The 15,913-nt window shown below is 45.8% G+C and overlaps 2 protein-coding genes across 3 annotated transcripts in view; one reads left to right on the forward strand and one right to left on the reverse strand.

Annotated features, from left to right (window-relative positions):
- Positions 1-735: 735 nt before the first annotated feature.
- LOC306700015 (retinol dehydrogenase 13) lies at positions 736-6,395 on the reverse strand. The gene is made up of 8 exons (XM_079164887.1): positions 6,191-6,395; positions 4,012-4,175; positions 3,718-3,852; positions 2,712-2,903; positions 1,998-2,159; positions 1,800-1,919; positions 1,217-1,421; positions 736-849 (listed from the first exon to the last, which is right to left on the reverse strand). Exons 2-8 carry the CDS (start codon positions 4,154-4,156, stop codon positions 744-746), a joined length of 1,065 nt encoding a protein of 354 aa, XP_079021013.1. The 5' UTR covers positions 4,157-4,175; positions 6,191-6,395; the 3' UTR covers positions 736-743.
- A 16-nt stretch (positions 6,396-6,411) lies between these two features.
- pogzb (pogo transposable element derived with ZNF domain b) overlaps positions 6,412-15,913 on the forward strand; it is a 16,938-nt gene continuing 7,436 nt past the window's right edge. The window contains exons 1-11 of one of the 2 annotated variants that reach the window (XM_079164881.1): positions 6,412-6,468; positions 6,895-7,013; positions 7,365-7,442; positions 7,525-7,757; positions 8,330-8,414; positions 9,569-9,730; positions 9,817-9,930; positions 10,716-10,923; positions 11,535-11,689; positions 15,578-15,678; positions 15,748-15,894. In XM_079164881.1, coding sequence (XP_079021007.1) covers positions 6,899-7,013; positions 7,365-7,442; positions 7,525-7,757; positions 8,330-8,414; positions 9,569-9,730; positions 9,817-9,930; positions 10,716-10,923; positions 11,535-11,689; positions 15,578-15,678; positions 15,748-15,894 — 1,398 coding nt within the window. In that variant the 5' untranslated portion in view covers positions 6,412-6,468; positions 6,895-6,898. Of the gene's footprint in view, positions 6,469-6,817; positions 7,014-7,364; positions 7,443-7,524; positions 7,758-8,329; positions 8,415-9,568; positions 9,731-9,816; positions 9,931-10,715; positions 10,924-11,534; positions 11,690-15,577; positions 15,679-15,747; positions 15,895-15,913 lie in introns of those variants that run through there. The other variant, XM_079164880.1, reaches the window with a different exon arrangement.

A 15,913-nucleotide genomic window follows, 5' to 3' on the forward strand; every position in this document is an offset into this window, starting at 1 on the left:
ACAAACACACCGTTAACCAAAAAGCTGCTGAATCTGATTTCCTGAATATTCAAAACATAATTTGCCTTTAATAAACCAAACAGAGCTCTTTAATATCCACACTTAAGATACAAATCTTTAAATATCAACGACTCAGAGGAGCAAACAATAAGGAAATATCAAATAAACTCTAAGGGAACATTAAGGAAACAATAAGGAGGAAAGAGGAAGGAGATAAAGGAAGTTAAATGAGAATTAAAAGCAAACAAATATAAGAAAAACTGGAGGAAACATTCAGAAAAATTAAAGAAACCTGAAAGAAATATGAAGCAACCAGTAAATAAGAATTTATTAAAAGTTAACATCAGAAACATTTAAATGGATTAAAGGAACATGTTGATGTTTGAACTTTACTCTGATGGAAACTAAAAAAATATATTTCACATCACAGCTGTTTAAAAAAGTTTGGTTACATATTTATTATGAAAGATAGATAACTGAAAAACATGTTATTACTTTTTAATCTCATAATAATAATAATTTAATCATGATTTACAAAGTTATAATAATAAAACAGCAAACTTTTTTGATGTATTCAGTCAAATTATTGATTATTATTTCTCCCACCCTGACCGTCAGGGACGCCTCTGATTGGCTCCCATCATCTGTCAGTCACACTGAGTGTTTCACGGATGTCGTACCGCCCTCCCCATGATGGGGGCGCTGCAGTCAGTCCACACAGACAGCAGAGCCCAGGTCAAAGGTCAGCACGTGTCCTTCAATCCGACCAATCGGGCGCTCTCTTCCCACAGCTTCCTCGCCACGAAGTCGTCCCGCCCCTCTGGAGCCGCCTCCTTCTCTGCACAGTCACTGACGACGAAACAAGAACAAAACTTGCGTTTGTGACTCACGACATTGGTTTACATTCATTCTATAGAAACGGATTCAAAACTACAACACAAAGAAACTCAGAGAACTGTTGTGACCGACTAGTGATAGCAGGTTAGCCGTTAGCTCACCAGCTACAATAGTTCATCTTTAACCCCGGGAGTACTCGCTACGTCACCAAACTTTTAGCTCCGCCTATTTTAGGAAAACATTTTGATACATTTAAGCCTTAAATATAATGTCTTCCTGCTGTTTGTCCTCATATTGAGTCCTCATAATGTAGCTATTACAGATTAAAACACACTCTAAAAAACTCTTTAAAAAAAAGTCATAAACCCCTCCCCCACACCTAAAGTATTGTCCCGATTGGCCCTCCAGAGCCGGCGTCACGGCGCAGTACACGGTGGTCTGACATCCCTGACTGGGGGTCTTCATGAGCAGCAGGGAGGGGAGTCTCAGCAGCGCCCCCAGCATGGGGAACCAGCCCTCCACGTGACGACCCAGTTCGGTCCGGATAACACCCGGGTGGAGACAGAACGACGACACACCGGAGCCTGAAGGGAGACACCGCGGTCAGTGTCAGCAGGTAGAAACAACGGGCTACTGTCAGTCCATTAATATATTTATCTGGTGTGTAGTGTTTGTGGGGACCTCTCAGTGTGTCGAATGTTTAGCGTTTGTGGGGACCTCTTAGTGCGTTGAATATTTAGTGTTTGTGGGGACCTCTTAGTGTGTTGGGTGATTAGGGTTTGTGGGGACCTCTGAATGTGTCGGGTGTTTAGAGTTTGTCGGGACCTCATAGTGTGTCGGGTGTTTAGTGTTTGTGGGGACCTCTTAGTGTGTCGGGTGTTTAGAGTTTGTGGGGACCTCATAGTGTGTCTGATGTTCAGTGTATGTGGGGACCTTTGTGTGTGTCTCGTGTTTGTGGGGACCTGTGAGTCGTCGGCCGAGTTCTCTGGAGAACAGGACGTTGGCCAGCTTGCTCTGTCTGTAGCTCCCCATAGAGCTGTACGTCTTTCTGCTGGAGAACAAGTCATCAAAGTCGATGTGACCTGAAAAAAACCATCAAAATTGAATCTGAAAAACATCAGAAACATTAAAGCTCAGAGGCCAAAGGTCAGAGGTTGTACCCCCTCGGTGGGCGATGGACGACACGGTGACCACGCGGCTGGGGACGGAGCTCTTCAGCATCGGCAGAAGCAGATTGGTCAGCAGGAAGTGACCCAGATGATTGACAGCCAGCTGAGTCTCAAAACCATCTTCTGTCAGCCATCTTGGACACATCATCACTCCTGCAGACAGACAGGTGGAGAGACAGACAGGTAGAAACAGACGGGTGAGCAGACAGACAGGTGGAGAGAGGGAGACAGACAGGTGAGCAGACAGAACAGTGGAGAGAGAGACAGGTAGAGAGAGACATGTGAAGAGACTGACAGGTGAGCAGTATGACAGGTGTAGAGAAAGACAGATAGAGAGATGGGTGAGTAGACAGACAGGTGGAGAGAGAGATGTAGACAGACAGGTGGAGAGACAGGCAGACAGGTAGAGAGAGACAGGTGAGCAGACAGACAGATAGAGACAGACAGGTGTAGAGACAGACAAGTGAAGAGATAGACAGGTAGACATACAGGTGTAGAGACAGACAGGTGAAGAGACAGACAGGTGGAGAGACAGACAGGTAGAGACAGACAGGTGAGCAAACAGACAGGTGACCAGATAGACAGGTAGAAACAGACAGGTGGAGAGACAGACAGACAGACAGACAGGTGAAGAGACAGACAGGTGTAGAGACAGACAGACAGGTGTAGGGACAGACAGGAGTAGAGACAGACAGGTGAGCTCACCTGCGTTGTTGATGAGGACGTCCAGTCTGTCCTCAGTGTCCATGAAGTCTTTACTAAACTGTCTGACGGAGTAAACGGAGCTCAGGTCCAGATGTCTGATCACAACGTTTCCGTTTCCTGTCGACTGACGGATCTCCTCCGCTGCCTGCTCCGCCCGGGTCAGGTCCCTGCACGCCATCACCACCCGGGCCCCTGTAACGAATCAAACACACCCATCACCACTCTGGCCCCTGTAACAAATCAAACACACCCATCACGACCCGGGCCCCTGTAACGAATCAAACACACCCATCACCAGTCTGGCCCCTGTAACGAATCAAACACACCCATCACCACCCGGGCCCCTGTAACAAATCAAACACACCCATCACCACCCGGGCCCCTGTAACGAATCAAACACACCCATCACCACCCGGGCCCCTGTAACAAATCAAACACACCCATCACCACCCGGGCCCCTGTAACGAATCAAACACACCCATCACCACCCGGGCCCCTGTAACGAATCAAACACACCCATCACCAGACTGGGGGCCCGGGTGGTGATGGGTGTGTTTGATTTAACACACACAGAAAGGAGGCATTAATCCTTGTAATCGGCTCAAGTGGTTTCAGCCTCTGGGATTACAGTGACCTCTGACCTCTGGTGATGTCATCATGTTGCCGGAGTGTGCGCGCGCGTGTGTGTGTAAATGAAGCATGTGATGTTAAATCAGCCCATTTTTGAATTATGGTTGGTGGTGATGGCGGAAAAAAACTGATTACGATCTGTAGACAAAAGCATCAGCTAATAAATCAACAACAAATATCAAGATATACTTCAATCCTACATATTGACAGAATACAGCGTGTACTATATGCACTGTGTACTCGTACTTTTTAATATTAACAGCAAAGTATTACCATAGAGATCCTAAGCGGTCTCTTAACACGGTCCCCACAAAGTGGGTCCTCACAACGTGGTGTGTGAACAGAGGTCCCCACAACGCGAGTAAAACAGACTGACCTCTGCGTGCCATGTCTCTGCTGGTCTCTTTGCCGATGCCGGTATTTGCTCCGGTGATCAGAACCGTCTTTCCATCCAGACGAGCTGGAGAGCGACACACTCCGCCTGCAATCCACCTCCTCAACACCGTCACACCTGGACACATGTACAGATATACACATGTACACATGTACACATGTACACATATACACACACGACTCACTAAATAATTAATCAATAAATAGATATTTCACAGGAATGTGAATGTGTTGAAGTAGAAACAGAAGAAGTTGTTGATCGTTGATCAGATCTTACAGATCAGAATGAGTCCCACTAGAGCTCCAGACCTCAGCAGCAGACCCCCCTGGTCCTCCTCCACCGGCTCCGGGTCTGGGTCCGACCCCCCTCCTCCACCGGGCCACGGCAGCACCAGGAATCCTCCCGGAGCGTCGGCTCTCATCGCTGCTGGTCAGAACAAACTGAGGACCAGCCGAGCCGAGCCAGGACAGGACAGGACGGGGGGGGGGGGCAGATTAACTCAGAATAGAGCAGATTATCAGAGCTGCTCTGGGATCAGTTAGAGAACCGGACGGATCACTGGATTGACCACGTGTCAGCTCTCTAAGAACAGCTGAGCAACATTATATATTAATAATATACATATATATATTATAATATATATATTATAATGTATATATATATATATTATACTATGTAATAATATATCATATGTATATATATATTAACTAGTGCTGGGCAACGATTACATTTTTTATCGCGATTAATCGCATTGTTATGCGCAAAATTCAATAATGAATCTAAAGTAGTGTGTTGAGCTCTTCTATGTTAAAGTGCTGCTCTATGAACTAAAGGTCAACAACATTTGGTTTAAACACGTTAAACTCATCAGGTTCTTGTTAACAGCAGGATTCTCTTCACACAGCAGCAGTTATAACACAGTTATAACACAGTTATAATGATTCTGATCATAGATATTCAGCCGGTGTTCACAACTTTATCTTCATGTGTGTCAGAGATGAATTTAAATATACATCTTAACCTGAAACCTATCTACGTCATGTTTTATGTTTGTTAAACTCTCAGTAGTGATAACTAAATGATATGATTATTATACATATTACAAACTAAACACTTTAAAACTCTAAACAATAATTTAAATGAATCATTTATTTGTTGGTGTGTTGGTCAGACACTATGCTACGCTGATTAGTGTAACATGTGGTGTTTGTTATAAATGTACGTTGGTACATAGAGGGTGATGAGAAGCTGTACATGGAGGGACTTAGGACCCAGGGGAATGTAGGGGAAGGAAACAGGAAGAGACGCCACACACACAGCTGTTCACCACTCGCTGCCGTATATATATATATAATAATAATATATATTATTATTATTATTATACTATATATTAATATATATATAATAATAATAATATATTAATAATATATATATTATACATATAATATATATTATATATTCATGTGTCTTTATGTCTGTGAGGAGACGATCTATTATTATTTATTGAAGAGAAACAACTACGTTTTCAGTTTTTGTAAATGTGTAGAATTTGGTTCATTAGTTGTTTGTAAAACTTTCACATAATCAACATTAAGTAATAATATCAGCTAATGTTCTAATGTAGTACTAATATGTCAATATTAACGAGTATTTCTACTTTTGATATTATATATATTATATTATAAGGCCGACATGTTGCTGATATTTCTCTACTTTTACTGAAGTAACATGTTCAAAGCAGGATTTTATTATATTTATACGTATATATATATATATATATATATTTATATTTATACGTATATATATATATATATACGTATAAATATAAATATAAATCACTTCATGTGCCTGAATGGACTGGCTGAACGACTGCCTGTTTACTGACCTACTTGTATCTACCTACCTGTCTTACCTCCCCATCTATCTATCTACCTGTCTATCTCCCTACCTGTCTATCTCCCTACCTGTCTATCTATCTATCTACCTGTCTACCTACCTGTCTATCTACCCGTCCCTCATTGCTCATCACCAGCTTCTATCTTAACAGCTGTGAGTTCTAACAGCAGCCATTGTGTTGTTTGTTTACGTTCATGATAATTTAGGGGGCGTGTCTTTAGAAGGGACGGGCTGTCAGTGATGAAGACATTAATATAATTATAATTAATTATAATTAAATCAGTAGCAGCTGAATAAATGAACATAAATAACTGTGCTACTTTGTCTTATACATTTTGTTTAAAAATATATATATTTTAAAGATCGTTTTATTTATTTTTTATTATCGTTTTGTTTATATTTTTTCAGCTCATGACGTCACTCTGTAACTCCGCCCCGCCGCAACACAACAAAACCAAAATGGCGTTCTGCCCCTGGGACAGCGTTGTTTGTTTTGGCGCCTCTTCCCTTCCGTGTTGTTTGGTAGTTTGTGTTTGTTAGTTTTGTTGCAGCAGTTTACCGGTTTACCGGGAGTCCCATCCGGTCGTTTCGGAGCTCTTTGACCCCTTTAGCCCGAAAAAAACCCGCAGCTCTCTGCAGCTGGAGGGAATCTCCGCCGACCAATGAGAGGCAGTGCTGTCTGATCGGGGAAGTGACGTGACAGTCGCTGTGTGCCAATCCGCGGCTCCGACACCCAAACAGTAAGACGGAAGACCCGCCTCCCACAGCCTCCTGAACCTGAACGCGCCTGTAGAAGAACCGTGCGAACCCGTCCGTGCTCTGCAGCTCCAGGAGAAGGTAAGACCGGCACGGCACGGCACGGTACGGCCCCGGTCCAGGTCAATACGCAGATCCCTTCCGCTGGCCCGATAGGTACATGTAAGGAGCGCTGGGTGTGGAAACAGCTCGCTGCAACCGGCGGGCGGTGCAGACAGACAGTTGTTTCTAAACGCAACGCGGCGGATGGATATCTCACTACTCCCCTGTTTTATTCATTTATTTAAATTGTCCATTAACACACAATACATTCATTTAATTTATTTAAATAGTTTAATAACACACAATACATTTATTTAATTTATTTAAATAGTCTAATAACACACAATACATTTATTTAATTTATTTAAATAGTTTAATAACACACAATACATTTATTTAAATAGTTTAATAACACACCGCTCACTGTTTTCCTGTTTTATTCATTTATTTAATTTATTTCCGTAGCAACATGGATACGGAGTTGTTTATGGAATGTGATGAAGAGGAGCTGGAGCCATGGCAACAGGTGGACGACAGCGTGGAGGAAGACGAGATGGACTTCATCGACAGCTACTGCGAGCCAGGTGACACACACACACACACACACCGCTTATTAAAGCTGCATTCTCTCTAGTGTCCACCAGGGGGCGACTCCTCTGGTTGTATAGAAGTCTATGAGAAAATGACTACTTCTCTCTTGATTTATTACCTCAGTAAACATTGTAAACATGAGTTTATGGTCTCAATCTCTAGTTTCAAGTCTTCTTCAATACAGCATGATGTTCATTTAGTAAATGATGGTCCATTTAGAGTCACACAGACCATAAAGCAGGGGATGCTTTAGGGGCGGGGCTACACGGTGATTGACAGGTCTCTACGTCACTCCTCCTCAGTCCAGATATGTTCACTTCCTCATCATCTGTTTGTGTCTCTAGTGGAGGATTCTCCGTCTCCTCTTCCAGCCTCTGAGACTCCGCCCCCTAGGACTCCTCCACCAATCACACCTCTGACAGGTACCTGAGTGTGTGTGTGTGTGTGTGCGTGTGCAAAAGGGGGCGTGGCTTGACTTCACTCTTTGTTTTCTTTGTCCCTCAGCTTCTCCTTTCGTACAGATCGTCTGCTCCTCTGTGAGGCCTCCTCCTCTTCCTCCTCCCTCCTCCTCCTCCTCCTCCATCTCTCGCCTCACCCCGTCTTCCACACCTGCTGTGGCCCCGCCCCTGATGGCTCATGCCCCGCCCCTCTTCCTGACACAGACGGCTGGTGGGACGTTCCTTCTCCCAGCGGCCCCCGGGACGCGCCACGCCACGCCCATCCTCCTCACCACGCAGGTACAGGAATCAAACGCACCTCTGTGGAGTAGCTTCAGACGCTCCGCTCTCATTGGTCAGTTCTGTCCTCTTTCAGGCAATATTTAAAACCCTGAGATTATATATATTTAATAACTTTTAAATAGCCTCCTTTCAGCTTCATTCATTATTTTTTTTAAATATTTGAATAATTAAAATATTATGTATATATATTTTCAAATGAATGAATGTCTGTCATCATATTTTATGACACTATTATCTCATAACACAAACAAAGAAAGAAATCCCTGTAGTTATAAATATATATATATATATATATATATATATATATATTTTATAAATATGTGTTCGGCTGTTTTCATTATTTCATATGCAGATAATAAATAATAATACATTGTTTAACATCATAAACAGACATAAATGTAAACTTCTGATAGAAATCAGTTTATTTGAATTTAACTTTAATTACTATTTAATAATAATAATTTCTCGTTAATCAATAATCAATAATCAATACGGAACACAATGAGCCAGTTGAGTCATGAGTTTGATGTCTGTGATGTCACTGTGATGTCATGTGTTTCCCCGCTTAGGGTTTCCCGGTGATGAACCGAGGGGCTCCTCTGGTGCTGAACCTTCAGCCGGGTCAGACGGTCCAGCCTCTCACTCTGATCCAGTGTAGGACGTCTAATCACAATCAATCACACACACAACCTCGTTACTGATCATCACTATCAATCACACACACGACCTCGTTACTGATCATCACTATCAATCACACACACGACCTCGTTACTGATCATCACTATCAATCACACACACAACCTCGTTACTGATCATCACTATCAATCACACACACGACCTCGTTACTGATCATCACTATCAATCACACACACAACCTCGTTACTGATCATCACTATCAATCACACACACGACCTCGTTACTGATCATCACTATCAATCACACACACAACCTCGTTACTGATCATCACTATCAATCACACACATGACCTCGTTACTGATCATCACTATCAATCACACACATGACCTCGTTACTGATCATTACTATCAATCACACACACGACCTCGTTACTGATCATCACTATCAATCACACACACGACCTCGTTACTGATCATCACTATCAATCACACACATGACCTCGTTACTGATCATCACTATCAATCACACACACGACCTCGTTACTGATCATTACTATCAATCACACACATGACCTCGTTACTGATCATCACTATCAATCACACACATGACCTCGTTACTGATCATCACTATCAATCACACACATGACCTCGTTACTGATCATTACTATCAATCACACACACGACCTCGTTACTGATCATTACTATCAATCACACACACGACCTCGTTACTGATCATCACTATCAATCACACACACGACCTCGTTACTGATCATCACTATCAATCACACACATGACCTCGTTACTGATCATCACTATCAATCACACACACGACCTCGTTACTGATCATTACTATCAATCACACACATGACCTCGTTACTGATCATCACTATCAATCACAAACATGACCTCGTTACTGATCATCACTATCAATCACACACATGACCTCGTTACTGATCATTACTATCAATCACACACACGACCTCGTTACTGATCATCACTATCAATCACACACACGACCTCGTTACTGATCATCACTATCAATCACACACATGACCTCGTTACTGATCATCACTATCAATCACACACACGACCTCGTTACTGATCATTACTATCAATCACACACACGACCTCGTTACTGATCGTTTTCTGTCTCCCACACACACACACACACAGCGCCACTGGGTCAGCTGGTCCGGCCCAGTGTGGGTGTGTCCCCGGCGGTCCAGACCAGACCAGGCCCCGCCCCCCATCGAGGCCCCGCCCCCCCTGGCTCCGCCTTCACCGCCATGCAGCTGCCCACCACGCTGACCTTCCGCACCGGCACGCCGGGACCCGGTCCGTCACACCACATCTGATCACAGCTGATCGATTGATCGAGTGAGATATTGATTATTGATTATTGTTTTTGTTTTTCTCTCCAGTTAACCTTCAGATGACCCAGGTGGGCGGAGCCGACTCCCTGAAGCTGGCGGCTTCCCCCGCCCTCCCCTCTGGATCGGCCAATGGCGTCACCAGAATATCTCCGTTTAGCAGCGGTACGAGTCGAGACGTTATTGATTATTGATCAGCACAGTTATCTGATAATATATTTATTATATAGATGATATATTTAATATATGAGTTACTCTCAGATTAAGATTATTGATACAAAATAATAGATTACTATGTATTCTAATAGATGAAACTAGTTTTGGGTCAGAGGCAGTTTAATCCAAATTATCATTTAAGTTTTAAAATCATTAATTCAGAATTTGTGGGCGGGTCGAAATCAACCTCGTGAGTGTGTTGATCAGACAAAATATTCGATTGTAAACAAATCCCCAAACATCCTGGAAAACTGATTTACGGTCATTTGAAAGAAGAAAAAAAAAGATTTCCTGTAAAAATGATTTTAACGTTCTATTTTCTTTTATCTGATAATGAAGCAGTTTATCTGAGATGCTCTCCCTGCTCCTCCCTCCTCCATGGAAACAGAACCATCATGATAGAAGTGGAGAGAACTAGAACACGTCTTTAGTGCAGAATAACACAGTTATGATGACATCATCATTAAAAATAAAGAAAAATATATGCAAGCTGAATTTCTTTAAAATGTATTTATTTTATTGACCTGAGATGTTTCAAATGGCACAGATCGTACCAATATAAACACTTATTATTACTAAAAGAAAATCAAAAAACAAACGTAATTAAAGCTTGTAATTAAAGAATTAATTACAAGCTGCTGGACCTTTATTGTGAAGGAGGTACAGGAAGTGTTGAGGGCCGTTGTCACGCTTACCTGATGACAGCTGCTTCTGTATGTCACCTGGTCCTGCAGCTCCTGGCCCCGCCCCCTCCGTCATCACCGCCCACAGTGTGAGCTCAGCGCTGAGCCCGGACCCCCCCAGGGTGGTGATGAGCGTGGAGGAGTTCTACTACGGGACGTTTGAGGGCGACCTGAGTCTGAGGAAGCCACTCCCACTGGGGATCAAAACCTCCACCTTCACCTGCCAGATCTGCACTTACCTGGCCGAGAACAACCTGAGGTGGGACCAACAAGCACCTGAACGCACCTGAGAACCTGAACACAACTAGATACCCCCTACACACCTGAGCACACCTATGCACCCGTTACACACCTGAGGACCTGAACGCACCTGAACACACCTTAGCACAGGGGTCACCAGCCTGTTTGAAACGGAGAGCTACTTCAAGGGTACTGAGGAGTGTGAAGGGCTACTTGTTTAACAAAACCTCCTGAATAACAAAGTTGCACAGATCACCTTTTAATAATAATAATAATAATATATGTGAAGAGAACATGTCAATGTTCATTATTCCTCACGATCATTGTTGTGTATTTTGTTCAAAATCACACCTGTTATATTTTTGTACAAATGATCACTTCTAACATTTGTTATGACATCATGAACCGTCATATCTTCACATCATGACTCGTTTGTAAGAACCACTACCGTTGTAACATGTTTATACAAATGATCAGTTATGTAAACGGCCAATCCAAAGACGAGGATTGTAACCAATTAAATGTTGTCTGGATGCAGGTGCAGTGGTCTGTATGTTCACCTGTGTGTGTGTGTGTGTGTGTGTGTGTGTGTGTGTGTGTGTGTGTGCCTGTGTGTGTGTGTGTGTGTAGGTTGATGCAGCACATGCTCCACCACTCAGAGCTGGTTGGAGGAAGAGCAGCAGGGGAGGAGAGGAAGTGCTGCAAGTTCTGTTACCGACAGTTCTCTTCTCCAGCTCAGCTGCAGAGCCACCAGGAGCAGGTGCATGGCCCCGCCCTCTCTACCTGTAAGAACCACACCTGGTCAAACACCTGAAAATATACAACGAATGCATGTTCCCGGGCTGGACATGGAACCTTTGGGTTTTCTCTTGGGACTTGTCTTACTTGAGTTGGCCTTTATTTGGGACTTACCTGTGTCCACTAGGACCTGACTCAGGTCTTACCTGTCTCCACTAGGACCTGACTCAGGTCTTACCTGTCTCCACTAGGACCTGACTCAGGTCTTACCTGTGTCCACTAGGACCTGACTCAGGTCTTACCTGTGTCCACTAGGACCTGACTCAGGTCTTACCTGTGTCCACTAGGACCTGACTCAGGTCTTACCTGTGTCCACTAGGACCTGACTCAGGTCTTACCTGTGTCCACTAGGACCTGACTCAGGTCTTACCTGTGTCCACTAGGACCTGACTCAGGTCTTACCTGTGTCCACTGGGACCTGACTCAGGTCTTACCTGTGTCCACTGGGACCTGACTCAGGTCTTACCTGTGTCCACTAGGACCTGACTCAGGTCTTACCTGTGTCCACTAGGACCTGACTCAGGTCTTACCTGTGTCCACTAGGACCTGACTCAGGTCTTACCTGTGTCCACTAGGACCTGACTCAGGTCTTACCTGTGTCCACTAGGACCTGACTCAGGTCTTACCTGTGTCCACTAGGACCTGACTCAGGTCTTACCTGTGTCCACTGGGACCTGACTCAGGTCTTACCTGTGTCCACTAGGACCTGACTCAGGACTTACCTGTGTCCACTGGGACCTGACTCAGGTCTTACCTGTGTCCACTGGGACCTGACTCAGGTCTTACCTGTGTCCACTGGGACCTGACTCAGGTCTTACCTGTGTCCACTAGGACCTGACTCAGGTCTTACCTGTGTCCACTAGGACCTGACTCAGGTCTTACCTGTGTCCACTAGGACTTGACTCAGGTCTTACCTGTGTCCACTAGGACCTGACTCAGGTCTTACCTGTGTCCACTAGGACCTGACTCAGGTCTTACCTGTGTCCACTAGGACCTGACTCAGGTCTTACCTGTGTCCACTAGGACCTGACTCAGGTCTTACCTGTGTCCACTAGGACCTGACTCAGGTCTTACCTGTGTCCACTAGGACTTGACTCAGGTCTTACCTGTGTCCACTAGGACCTGACTCAGGTCTTACCTGTGTCCACTAGGACCTGACTCAGGTCTTACCTGTGTCCACTAGGACTTGACTCAGGTCTTACCTGTGTCCACTAGGACCTGACTCAGGTCTTACCTGTGTCCACTAGGACCTGACTCAGGTCTTACATGTGTCCACTAGGACCTGACTCAGGTCTTACCTGTGTCCACTAGGACCTGACTCAGGTCTTACATGTGTCCACTAGGACCTGACTCAGGTCTTTCCTGTGTCCACTAGGACCTGACTCAGGTCTTACCTGTGTCCACTAGGACCTGACTCAGGTCTTACCTGTGTCCACTAGGACCTGACTCAGGTCTTACCTGTGTCCACTAGGACCTGACTCAGGTCTTACCTGTGTCCACTAGGACCTGACTCAGGTCTTACCTGTGTCCACTAGGACCTGACTCAGGTCTTACCTGTGTCCACTAGGACCTGACTCAGGTCTTACCTGTGTCCACTAGGACCTGACTCAGGTCTTACCTGTGTCCACTAGGACTTGACTCAGGTCTTACCTGTGTCCACTAGGACCTGACTCAGGTCTTACCTGTGTCCACTAGGACCTGACTCAGGTCTTACCTGTGTCCACTAGGACCTGACTCAGGTCTTACCTGTGTCCACTAGGACCTGACTCAGGTCTTACCTGTGTCCACTAGGACCTGACTCAGGTCTTACCTGTGTCCACTAGGACCTGACTCAGGTCTTACCTGTGTCCACTAGGACCTGACTCAGGTCTTACCTGTGTCCACTAGGACCTGACTCAGGTCTTACCTGTGTCCACTAGGACCTGACTCAGGTCTTACCTGTGTCCACTAGGACCTGACTCAGGTCTTACCTGTGTCCACTAGGACCTGACTCAGGACTTACCTGTGTCCACTAGGACCTGACTCAGGTCTTACCTGTGTCCACTAGGACTTGACTCAGGTCTTACCTGTGTCCACTAGGACCTGACTCAGGTCTTACCTGTGTCCACTAGGACCTGACTCAGGTCTTACCTGTGTCCACTAGGACCTGACTCAGGTCTTACCTGTGTCCACTAGGACCTGACTCAGGTCTTACCTGTGTCCACTAGGACCTGACTCAGGTCTTACCTGTGTCCACTAGGACTTGACTCAGGTCTTACCTGTGTCCACTAGGACTTGACTCAGGTCTTACCTGTGTCCACTAGGACCTGACTCAGGTCTTACCTGTGTCCACTAGGACCTGACTCAGGTCTTACCTGTGTCCACTAGGACCTGACTCAGGTCTTACATGTGTCCACTAGGACCTGACTCAGGTCTTACCTGTGTCCACTAGGACCTGACTCAGGTCTTACATGTGTCCACTAGGACCTGACTCAGGTCTTACCTGTGTCCACTAGGACCTGACTCAGGTCTTACCTGTGTCCACTAGGACCTGACTCAGGTCTTACCTGTGTCCACTAGGACCTGACTCAGGTCTTACCTGTGTCCACTAGGACCTGACTCAGGTCTTACCTGTGTCCACTAGGACCTGACTCAGGTCTTACCTGTGTCCACTAGGACCTGACTCAGGTCTTACCTGTGTCCACTAGGACCTGACTCAGGACTTACCTGTGTCCACTAGGACCTGACTCAGGTCTTACCTGTGTCCACTAGGACCTGACTCAGGTCTTACCTGTGTCCACTAGGACCTGACTCAGGACTTACCTGTGTCCACTAGGACCTGACTCAGGTCTTACCTGTGTCCACTAGGACTTGACTCAGGTCTTACCTGTGTCCACTGGGACCTGACTCAGGTCTTACCTGTGTCCACTGGGACCTGACTCAGGTCTTACCTGTGTCCACTGGGACCTGACTCAGGTCTTACCTGTGTCCACTGGGACCTGACTCAGGTCTTACCTGTGTCCACTGGGACCTGACTCAGGTCTTACCTGTGTCCACTGGGACCTGACTCAGGTCTTACCTGTGTCCACTAGGACCTGACTCAGGTCTTACCTGTGTCCACTAGGACCTGACTCAGGTCTTACCTGTGTCCACTAGGACCTGACTCAGGTCTTACCTGTGTCCACTAGGACCTGACTCAGGTCTTACCTGTGTCCACTAGGACCTGACTCAGGTCTTACCTGTGTCCACTAGGACCTGACTCAGGTCTTACCTGTGTCCACTAGGACCTGACTCAGGACTTACCTGTGTCCACTGGGACCTGACTCAGGTCTTACCTGTGTCCACTAGGACCTGACTCAGGTCTTACCTGTGTCCACTGGGACCTGACTCAGGTCTTACCTGTGTCCACTAGGACCTGACTCAGGTCTTACCTGTGTCCACTAGGACCTGACTCAGGTCTTACCTGTGTCCACTAGGACCTGACTCAGGTCTTACCTGTGTCCACTAGGACTTGACTCAGGTCTTACCTGTGTCCACTAGGACCTGACTCAGGTCTTACCTGTGTCCACTAGGACCTGACTCAGGTCTTACCTGTGTCCACTAGGACCTGACTCAGGTCTTACCTGTGTCCACTAGGACCTGACTCAGGTCTTACCTGTGTCCACTAGGACCTGACTCAGGTCTTACCTGTGTCCACTAGGACCTGACTCAGGTCTTACCTGTGTCCACTAGGACCTGACTCAGGTCTTACCTGTGTCCACTAGGACCTGACTCAGGTCTTACCTGTGTCCACTGGGACCTGACTCAGGTCTTACCTGTGTCCACTAGGACCTGACTCAGGTCTTACCTGTGTCCACTAGGACCTGACTCAGGTCTTACCTGTCTCTGTCTCTCAGGTTTGTGTCGTATTTGTGAGTGGGCGTTTGAGAACGAGCCGGCCTTCTTGAACCACATGAAGTCCAACCACAAACCCGGAGAGATGCCGTACGTCTGCCAGGTGAGTTTTCACCACTGACCGAACTAACCTGGTGTCCTCGGGCCTCATTAACTCAGGTGTGACTTCCAGGTGTGTTCCTATCGCTCGTCGTTCTACTCCGATATCCTGCAGCACTTCGCCAGCTTCCACAGAGACTCTCGCTTCCTGATGTGTCTTTTCTGCTTGAAGGTGACCAGAAACCCCATCAGCTACCAGCAGCACCTGTTGAGACACCAGGTAACCACACAAGTACACA

Source organism: Pholis gunnellus, assembly GCF_910591455.1.
Source record: "Pholis gunnellus genome assembly, chromosome: 8".
Taxonomy (NCBI): Eukaryota; Metazoa; Chordata; class Actinopteri; order Perciformes; family Pholidae; genus Pholis; species Pholis gunnellus.